This window comes from Lipotes vexillifer, unplaced genomic scaffold, assembly GCF_000442215.2.
Source record: "Lipotes vexillifer unplaced genomic scaffold, Lipotes_vexillifer_v1.1 scaffold536, whole genome shotgun sequence".
In the NCBI taxonomy this organism is placed as follows: Eukaryota; Metazoa; Chordata; class Mammalia; order Artiodactyla; family Lipotidae; genus Lipotes; species Lipotes vexillifer.
In genome coordinates, this window is record NW_006775074.1 from 1,206,051 (window position 1) to 1,216,955 (window position 10,905).

The following is a 10,905-nucleotide window of genomic DNA, read 5'->3' on the forward strand; positions in this document are numbered from 1 at the left end:
GCACTCATAACCCAGTGGTAAAAGGAGAATGAGCACGCTCAGTGCGACAGGATGGAGTGACTGGAAGGAAGGAACCATTCATTTTGCCGGGGGTGGATGAGTGGGGGGGTCACTGAACACTACAAAGAGGAGATGTATTTGTTTCCCATAGCTGCTATAATAAATTACCACAAACTTGGTGGCTTAAAACATCAGAAATTGATTCTCTCACAGTTCTGGAGGCCAGAAGCTCTCAGTAAATGTGTTGGCGGGGCCCCCTGTTCTCAGCTGTAAGGGAAAATCATTCCTTGCCTCTTGCAGCTTCTGGTGGCTGTTGGCATTCTTTGGCTTGTAAAGACATTACTCCAGTCTCTGTCTCCATATCACCTTCTCCTCTGTGTGTCTCTCAGAACTGCTTCTGCTTCTCTCTTGTAGGGATACATGTGACTGCATTTAGGGCTCACCCAGATAATCCAGGATAAACTCCTCCTGTTAAGATTCCCAACTCAGGGACTTCCCTGGTGGTGCAGTGGTTAAGAATCCGCCTGCCGATGCAGGGGACATGGGTTCGAGCCCTGGTCTGGGAAGATCCCACATGCCGTGGAGCAACTAAGCCCATGCGCCACAACTACTGAGCCTGCGCTCTGCAACGAGAAGCCACCGCAATGAAAAGCCCACACACCACAGCGAAGACCCAAGGCAGTCAAAAATAAGTAAATAGGGCTTCCCTGGTGGCGCAGTGCTTGAGAGTCCGCCTGCCGATGCAGGAGACGCGGGTTCGTGCCCCGGTCCGGGAAGATCCCACATGCCGCGGAGCGGCTGGGCCCGTGAGCCATGGCTGCTGAGCCTGCGCGTCCGGAGCCTGTGCTCCGCAAATGGGAGAGGAGAGAGAGTGTGTGTGTGAAAAAAAAAAAAAAAAAAAAAAAAAAATAAGTAAATAAATAAATAATAAAGATCCCAACTCAATCATACCTTTTGTCATATAAGGTAATATTCACAGGTCCCAGGATTCAGAAGTGAATATATCTTTGGCAGGGCGGGGGGCGGGGGGAGCCTTTTCGTTCAGCCTAGTACAAAAGATAACGTTTGAACTGACCCTTTGCAGGTGCATAGGAGTTTATCTGATGGCAAAGGGTGAAGGGCATATTCAAAAGCCCAGAGGCAGGAAGGTCCCGGGTGTCCCCTGGAGGCCCATAAGGTGGTGTGTCAAGAGGTCTCTATGGAGGAGAGGTGAGGCTCTGGCGGCAGGTCAGGAGTAGGGCATGAGGGCTTATGTACAATGTCCAGGACCTGTGTTGTGTCCTACAGGCAATGAGGAACCATTAGACATTTTAAAATAGCTTGAGTTTTGGAACTTTGTCCCCAAATGGTAACATTCCCTTCATTACAAGAGCATCTTCTTTGCCACAGGTTATGGTGCCAGCACTGATAATGTTGAGGGGAGGTGGAGAGGACTGCTGTGCTCACAGATGTGGGGTAAGTACTGTGGGGTCTACAGAATGTTTCGACTCCCACCCATACCCCCAAAAGGGTTTAATTCCTAGGCTGCAAGCTTTCTCTCTTCTGAAGGCCAGACTATTAACCCATTGACCGTAGCCTAGTACTTCTAATACCCTCCTTTCATTTATTTAGTTTTCTTGAAATATAGTTGATTTACAATATTGTGTTAGTTTCAGGTGTGGAGCATAGTGATTCAGTATTTTTGCAGATTATACTCCATTACAGGTTATTGCAAGATCATGGGTATAATTCCTTGTGCTATATAGTATATCTTTGTTGGTTATCTATTTTATACATAATAGTTTGTATCTGTTAATCCCATATGCCTAATTTGTCCCACTCCCCTTCCCTCTCCCCTTTGGTAACCATGAGTTTGTTTTCTGTACCTGTGAGTCTGTTTCTGTTTTGCATATACATCCACTTTTATTATTTTTTAGATTCCACATCTAAATGACAAATACTTCCTTTTAAAGTACAGTGATATTATGCAGGGCTCTCTCCAACAGTGATGAGGGTTATTGCATGAGATCCCAGGAAGAATGAGCCTGGAGAGGGTATAAAGAGAGTCGTTAACACACAAAGCCTGTAAGCTCTGGTGGACCAGCCTGCCAGGGTTTGGTTGGTTGTTTCTATCAGTCTGTCTGTCTGTGGGAAGGTCTAGGACCCTCCATCCTCTGGCTTTCTTATTTCCTTAACAGCCAGTAGATTAACACATCCTAGAACTGGGATTTGAGCAAGAAGGGAATTGGAGATTTTACTGTCAAAAACTCTTTCATAGATACTCTCTTACAGTCGCCCCACGAAGAACAGAAGGCTGACACTCTGTAAGTGTATCCATTATGTATTTATGTCTTGTTCCTGACATGTGGCCCTCTTATACCACTGCTCTTTCCACTGCCCAACACTGCTGGAAGAAACCAATGGAACTGTCACCACAAATTTTACAAACTTGTCTACATTTGATGAATAGGAAAGGAAATTCCCAGAGAGGCTGAGTGGCCTGCCCAGATTCGCATGGCTGTAATCTTAGAGCTGGAATGGACATATAGGACTATTTATGCAACTCCAAGAAGAATATAAGCTGCTTTCTTCAAGGCAAGGTCCACAGTTATCATCTACATACTCCCAGATGCCTGACACACGGTCGGTTCTCAAGACACACCCAGGGAAGGCAGGTCTGGCCGAGCTGGGACTAGTCTTGGTCTCCTGACCCCCAAGATCGTGCTCTTTCCCACATACAAACCTGCTTACCAAGGTCCCTGCTCACAGCAAGCTGTTCACTGTTCTTATATTCCTAGTTCATACACTGTCTCACTTCTTTTCTACTCCCAGAGTCCCCTCTCCCAACCCTTGCAGTCCCCAGTCAGACCCTCCACAGAGACCTTGGTCACCAGGTCATTTGAGGACCATCTCCAAGGAGCTCCCTGAGTCATTCCATTCAACTCCAGCCAGCCCCTCCCTCACTTCCTGTGGTAAGAAAGACACAACATGGACGTGTCAGGAATAAGAGCTCATGTTTTGAAGCAAACGCGTCCCTCAGCTTTGCCCCAATCTAATGCGCTAATATGCCAGGAGGTCACCTGTCCCAGACACTTGCCTCGCTGTCACACTCATTCACCCATCCAGTCAACATGTTTATGGCGTTGGTACACAGTACAAGGCCCTGTGTTGATCGCTGACTCAGACATTAGAAAAATGATTATTCATTTATTCATCCAATCATACAACACTTACTGAACACCCACCACCAGGATGGCGAGTAGGTTTCATTTAGGTTCCAAACAAAGCCAATACCAAAAAGTCAGTTGCTCTGTTTTGAGGACTGTGGTGCTTTTTCTTCTGGGGGAAGAGTACTGAGATCAATAACTGATGTCTGCTGTGAGTGCAGACTAGGAGACTGGAAGTACACCTATATTACATGCCAGGCAGTGTGTAGGCTCTAAGAGTTCAGTGATGAATAAGTTACATTTCCTGCTCACAATTTTGTAGTGTGTGATTTCATTCGTTACAATTGCAAATGGAACACGCATTTATGATAAAAACCCTGCAGAAAGTAGGCATAGAGGGACCTACCTTAACATAATAAAGGCCATATATGACAAACCCACAGCCAACATCGTTCTCAATGGTGAAAAACTGAAACCATTTCCTCTAAGATCAGGAACAAGACAAGGTTGCCCACTCTCACCACTATTATTCAACATAGTTTTGGAAGCTTTAGCCACGGAAATCAGAGAAGAAAAAGAAATAAAAGGAATACAAACTGGAAAAGAAGACGTAAAACTGTCACTGTTTGCAGATGACATGATACTATACATACAGGATCCTAAAAATACTATCAGAAAACTACTAGAGCTAATCAATGAATTTGGTAAAGTAGCAGGACACAAAATTAATGCACAGAAATCTCTTGCATTCCTATACACTAATGATGAAAAATCTGAAAGAGAAATTAAGGAAACATTCCCATTTACCAGTGCAACAAAAAGAATAAAATACCTAGGAGAGAACCTACCTAAGGAGACAAAAGACCTGTATGCAGAAAACTATAAGACACTGATGAAAGAAATTAAACACGATACCAACAGATGGAGAGATATACCATGTTCTTGGATTGCAAGAAGCAACACTGTGAAAATGTCTATAATACCCAAGGCAACCTACAGATTCAGTGCAATCCCTATCAAGCAACAAATGGCATTTTTCACAGAACTAGAACAAAAGATTTCACAAATTGTATGGAAACACAAAAGACCCCAAATAGCCAAAGCAATCTTGAGAAAGAAAAACGGAGCTGGAAGAATCAGGCTCCCTGACTTCAGACAATACTACAAAGCCACAGTAATCAAGACAGTATGGTACTCACACAAAAACAGAAATATAGTTCAATGGAACAGGACAGAAAGCCCAGAAATAAGCCCACGCACATATGGTCACCTTATCTTTGATAAAGGAGGCAAGAATATACAATGGAGAAAAGACAGCCTCTTCAATAAGTGTTGCTAGGAAAACTGGACAGCTGCATGTCAAAGAATGAAATTAGAACACTCCCTAACACCATACACAAAAATAAACACAAAATGATTTAAAGACCTAGATGTAAGGCCAGACACTATAAAACTCTTAGAGAGTCAGCTCTACCCACCACCAGTCCCTCCCATCAAGCCTCTTAGATAGCCTCATCCACCAGAGGGCAGACAGCAGAAGCAAGAAGAACTACAATCCTGCAGCCTGTGAAACAAAAACCACATTCACAGGAATATAGACAAGATGAAAAGGCAGAGGGCTATATACCAGATGAAGGAACAAGATAAAACCCCAGAAAAACAACTAAATGAAGTGGACATAGGCAACCTTCCAGAAAAACAATTCAGAATGATAGTGAAGATGATCCAGGACCTCGGGAAAAGAATGGAGGCAAAGATTGAGAAGATGCAAGAAATGTTTAACAAAGACCTAGAAGAATTAAAGAAGAAACAAACAGAGATGAACAATACAATAACTGAAATGAAAACTACACGAGAGGAATCAATATCACAATAACTGAGGCAGAAGAACGGATAAGTGACCTGGAAGGCAGAATGGTGGAATTCACCACTGCAGAACAGAATAAAGAAAAAAGAATGAAGAGAAATGAAGACAGCCTAAGAGACCTCTAGGACAACATTAAATGCAACAACATTTGCATTATAGGGGTCCCAGAAGGAGAAGAGAGAGAGAAAGAACCAGAGAAAATATTTGAAGAGATTATAGTTGAAAACTTCCCTAACATGGGAAAGGAAATAGCCACCCAAGTCCAGGAAGTGCAGAGGGTCCCAACCAGGATAAACCCAAGGAGAAACATGCTGAGACACATAGTAATCAAATTGGCAAAAATTAAAGACAAAGAAAAATTATTGAAAGCAGCAAGGGAAAAATGACAAATAACATACAAGGGAACTCCCATAAGGTTAACAGCTGACTTCTCAGCAGAAATTCTACAAGCCAGAAGGGAGTGGCATGATATACTCAAAGAGATGAAAGGGAAGAACCTACAACCAAGATTACTCTACCCAAAAAGGATCTCATTCAGATTCGATGGAGAAATCAAAAGCTTTATAGACAAGCAAAAGCTAAGAGAATTCAGCACCACCAAACCAGCTCTACAACAAATGCTAAAGGAACTTCTCTAAGTCGGAAACACAAGAGAAGAAAAGGACCTACAAAAAAAACCCCAAAACAATTAAGAAAATGGTCATAGGAACATACATATTGATAATTACCTCAAACGTGAATGAAGTAAATGCTCCATCCAAAAGACACAGGCTTGCTGAATGGATACAAAAACAAGACCCATATATATGCTGTCTACAAGAGACCGACTTCAGACCTAGGGACACATACAGACTGAAAGAGAGGGGATGGAAAAAGATATTACATACAAATGGAAATCAAAAGAAAGCTAGAGTAGCTATACTCATATCAGATAAAATAGATTTTAAAATAAAGAATGTTACAAGAGACAAGGAAGGACACTACATAATGATCAAGGGATCAATCCAAGAAGAAGATATAACAATTATAAATATGTATGCAACCAACATAGGAGCACATCAATACATAAGGCAACTGCTAACAGCTATAAAAGAGGAAATCGACAGTAACAAAATAATAGTGGGGGACTTTAACACCTCACTTACACCAATGGACAGATCATCCAAAATGAAAATAAATAAGGAAAGAGAAGCTTTAAATGCCACCTAGACCAGATAGATTTAATTGATATTTATAGGACATTCCATCCAAAAACAGCAGATTATACTTTCTTCTCAAGTGCACGCAGAACATTCTCCAGGATAGATCACATCTAGGGTCACAAATCAAGCCTTAGTAAATTTAATAAAATTGAGATCATATCAAGCATCTTTTCTGACCACAACGCTATGAGATTAGAAATGAATTACAGGAAAAAAAACATAAAAAACACAAACACATGGAGGCTAAACAATACATTACTAAATAAGCAAATGATCACTGAAGAAATCAAATAGGAAATCAAAAAATACTTAGAGACACATGACAATGAAAACACGACGATCCAAAACCTATGGGATGCAGCCAAAGTAGTTCTAACAGGGAAGTTTATAGCTATAGAAGCCTACCTCAAGAAACAAGAAAAATCTCAATTAAACAATCTAAACTTACACCTAAAGGAACTAGAGAAAGAAGAACCAAAGAAAACCCCCAAAGTTAGCAGAAGGAAAGAAATCATAAAGATCAGAGCAGAAATAAATGAAATAGAAACAAAGAAAACAATAGCAAAGATCAATAAAACTAAAAGCTGGTTCTTTGAGAAGATAAACAAAATTGATAAACCATTAGCCAGACTCATCAAGAAAAAGAGGGAGAGGACTCAGATCAATAAAATTAGAAATGAAGAAGGAGAAGTTACAACAGACACTGCAGAAATACAAAGCATCCTAAGAGACTACTACACGCAACTCTATGCCAAAAAAATGGACAACTTGGAAGAAATGGACAAAATCTTAGAAAGGTATAACCTTCCAAGACTGAACCAGGAAGAAACAGAAAATATGAACAGACCAATCACAAGTAATGAAATTGAAACTGTGATTAAAAATCTTCCAACAAACAAAAGTCCAGGACCAGATGGCTTCACAGGTGAATTCTATCAAACATTTAGAGAAGAGCTAACACCCATCCTTCTCAAACTCTTCCAAAAATTTGCAGAGGAAGGAACACTCCCAAACTCATTCTATGAGGCCACCATCACCCTGATACCAAAACCAGGCAAAGATAATACAAAAAAAGAAAATTACAGACCAATATCACTGATGAATATAGGTGCAAAAATCCTCAACAAAATACTAACAAACAGAATCCAACCACACGTTAAAAGGATCATACACCATGATCAAGTGGGATTTATCCCACGGATGCAAGGATTCTTCAATATACGCAAATCAATCAATGTGATACACCTTATTAACAAATTGAAGAATAAAAACCATATGATCATCTCAATAGACGCAGAAAAAGCTTTTGACAAAATTCAACACCCATTTATGATAAAAACTCTCCAGAAAGTGGGCATAGAGGGAACCTACCTCAACATAATAAAGGCCATATACGACAAACTCACGGCAAACATCATTATCAATGGTGAAAAACTGAAAGCATTTCCTCTAAGATCAGGAGCGAGACAATGATGTCCACTCTCACCACTGTTATTCAACATAGCTTTGGAAGTCCTAGCCACGGCAATCAGAGAAGAAAAAGAAATAAAAGGAATACAAATTGGAAAAGAAGAAGTAAAACTGTCACTGTTTGCAGATGACATGATACTATACATACAGGATCCTAAAAATGCTACCAGAAAACTACTAGAGCTAATCAATGAATTTGGTAAAGTTGCAGGATACAAAATTAATGCACAGAAATCTCTTGCATTCCTATACACTAATGATGAAAAATCTGAAAGAGAAATTAAGGAAACACTCCCATTTACCATTGCGACAAAAAGAATAAAATACCTAGGAATAAACCTACCTAGGGAGACAAAAGACCTGTATGCAGAAAACTATAAGACACTGATGAAAGAAATTAAAGATAATACCAACAGATGGAGAGATATACCATGTTCTTGGATTGGAAGAATCAATATTGTGAAACTGACTATACTACCCAAAGCAATCTACAGATTCAATGCAATCCCTATCAAATTACCAATGGCAGTTTTTATGGAACTAGAACAAATCATCTTAAAATTTGTATGGAGTTACAAAAGACCTCGAATAGCCAAAAGCAGTCTTGAGGGAAAAAAATGGAGCTGGAGGAATCAGACTCCCTGACTTCAGACTATTCTACAGAGCTACAGTAATCAAGACAATATGGTAGTGGCACAAAAACAGAAACATAGATCAATGGAACAAGATAGAAAGCCCAGAGCTAAACCCACACACCTATGGTCAACTAATCTATGACAAAGGAGACAAAGATATACAATGGAGAAAAGACAGTCTCTTCAATAAGTGGTGCTGGGATAACTGGGCAGCTACATGTAAAAGAATGAAATTAGAACACTCCCTAACACCGTACACAAAAATAAACTCAAAATGGATTCGAGACCTAAATGTAAAATTGAACACTATAAAACTCTTACAGGAAAACATAGGAAGAACACTCTTTGACATAAATCACAGCAAGATCTTTCTTGATCCACCTCCTAGAGTAATGGAAATAAAAACAAAAATAAACAAATGGGACCTAATGAAACTTCAAAGCTTTTGCACAGCAAAGGAAGCCATCAACAAGACGAAAAGATAACCCTCAGAATGGGAGAAAATATTTGCAAACGAATCAATGGACAAAGGATTAATCTCCAAAATATATAAACAGCTCACGCAGCTCAATATCAAAGAAACAAACAACCCAATCCAAAAATGGGCAGAAGACCTAAATAGACATTTCTCCAAGGAAGACATACAGATGGCCAAGAAGCACATGAAAAGCTGCTCAACATCACTAATTATTAGAGAAATGCAAATCAAATCTACAATGAGGTATCACCTCCCACCAGTTAGAATGGGCATCATCAGAAAATCTACAAACAACAAATGCTGGAGAGGGTGTGGAGAAAAGGGAACACTCTTGCACTGTTGGTGGGAATGTAAATTGATACAGCCACTATGGAGAACAGTATGGAGGATCCTTTAAAAGCTAAAAATAGAATTAGCACATGATCTAGCAATCCCACTACTGGGCATATACCCAGAGAAAACCATAATTCAAAATGCACCCCAATGTTCATTGCAGCACCCCAATTTTCATTGCAGCACTATTTACAAGAGCCAGGACATGGAAGCAACCTAAGTGTCCATCAACAGATGAATGGATGAAGAGCATGTGACACATACATACAATGGAATATTACTGAGCCATGAAAAGAAATGAAATTGAGTTATTTGTAGTGAGGTGGATGGACCTAGAGTCTGTCATACAGAGTGAAGTAAGTCAGAAAGAGAAAAAACAAATACCATATGCTAACATATATATATATATGAAATCTAAAAAGAAAAGAAGGTTCTGAAGAACCCAGGGGCAGGATAGGAATAAAGACTCAGACGTAGAGAATGGACTTGAGGACAAGTCCTCAAGTACCCTTAAGAGGAAAGGGTAAGCTGGGGTGAAGTGAGAGTGACATTGACATATATGCACTACCAAATGTAAAATAGATAGCTAGGGGGAAGCAGCCGCATAGTGCAGGGAGATAAGCTCCGTGCTTTGTGACCACCTTGAGGGGTGGGATAAGGAAGGTGGGAGGGAAATGAAAGAGGAAGGGGATATGGGGATATATGTATATGTATAGCTGATTCACTTTGTTATACAGCAGAAAGTAACACAACATTGTAAAGCAATTATACTCCAATAAGGATGTTTAAAAAAAAAAAAAGAATTGGAAATGGAGCAGATCAATGGACATAGGTCTTCTCAGCTCTACTGCCCCCATTTTTTGTGTGCATTTGGGAAGCAAAACAAGGATGCCCACCAGATCAACTCCCCTCTTCAATTGCCAGGAAACTCAGGATGGATCTTTCAAAAGGACCACCACCTCCCTCTGCATTGCTGCACTGAATTTCTGATTCTGTTCCATTGCAGATGCTGTTCCCTGTGCTCCTGGCCATACAGGGCACTGTGGGTGCCGTGTATTGTGTGGTCATTTCTTCACTGGGTTTGCTCAGTGGCCCCCTCTGTGACACAGGCAGTGGAAACTACACCTACCCGTTCAGGAATTATTCCCTGGAGTGAGTAGCATTTATGGCCTTGGGTCCGTGTCTAACATCTAAAGATGATACCGTGATGACTGCAAAGAGTGTGTGCTCTGAGAATTGACTATGTAGTAGTGGGGCCAGGTACCTCCTTTCATACTTGGTGTCTTGCTCCTCTCTCTGTACCAGACTGACACATTTATTCCCAAATCACCAATCTCTAGAGGTGACTGGCCAAGGCAAGGTGTGCCCATGAATTAAGCAGTTCACCCAAGGTATTCAGTAAAATACATTGACTTCATTTTCCCCCATTATTAAACACAGGTGAGCACATGCTGAGGGCTTGCTTAGTACTGACTAGGCGCTGTGATTAGAGAAGGGATTCCAAAAGAGGGATAAGACCACTTGCCTATTTACACCTTGCCTGTTCACAGTCTAATTGGGGAGACAATAGTCAAATTTGGGGTTTGTTTTGCAACGATCTCAGCCTATCAATAAGCAGTGTTGTGGCTGGACCAGTCCTTGTGGTTCTTATTATGATTGCAAGACGCCCTTTAGCAATAACCATCAAGAAACTTTGAAAAAATAAAGATTTCTTACATATGGGACCTGGAAATTACACAGCACACCTAGGGTCACACAGCAAGGTCGGCGGGGG

General features: G+C 40.7%; 1 protein-coding gene across 1 annotated transcript in view; it reads left to right on the forward strand.

Annotated features, from left to right (window-relative positions):
• LOC103080910 (transmembrane 4 L6 family member 1-like) overlaps window positions 1-10,905 on the forward strand; it is a 21,734-nt gene that overhangs the window by 7,501 nt on the left and 3,328 nt on the right. The window contains exons 2-3 of the mRNA XM_007449660.1: window positions 1,390-1,455; window positions 10,138-10,283. Coding sequence (XP_007449722.1) covers window positions 1,390-1,455; window positions 10,138-10,283 — 212 coding nt within the window. The remainder of the gene's footprint in view (window positions 1-1,389; window positions 1,456-10,137; window positions 10,284-10,905) is intronic.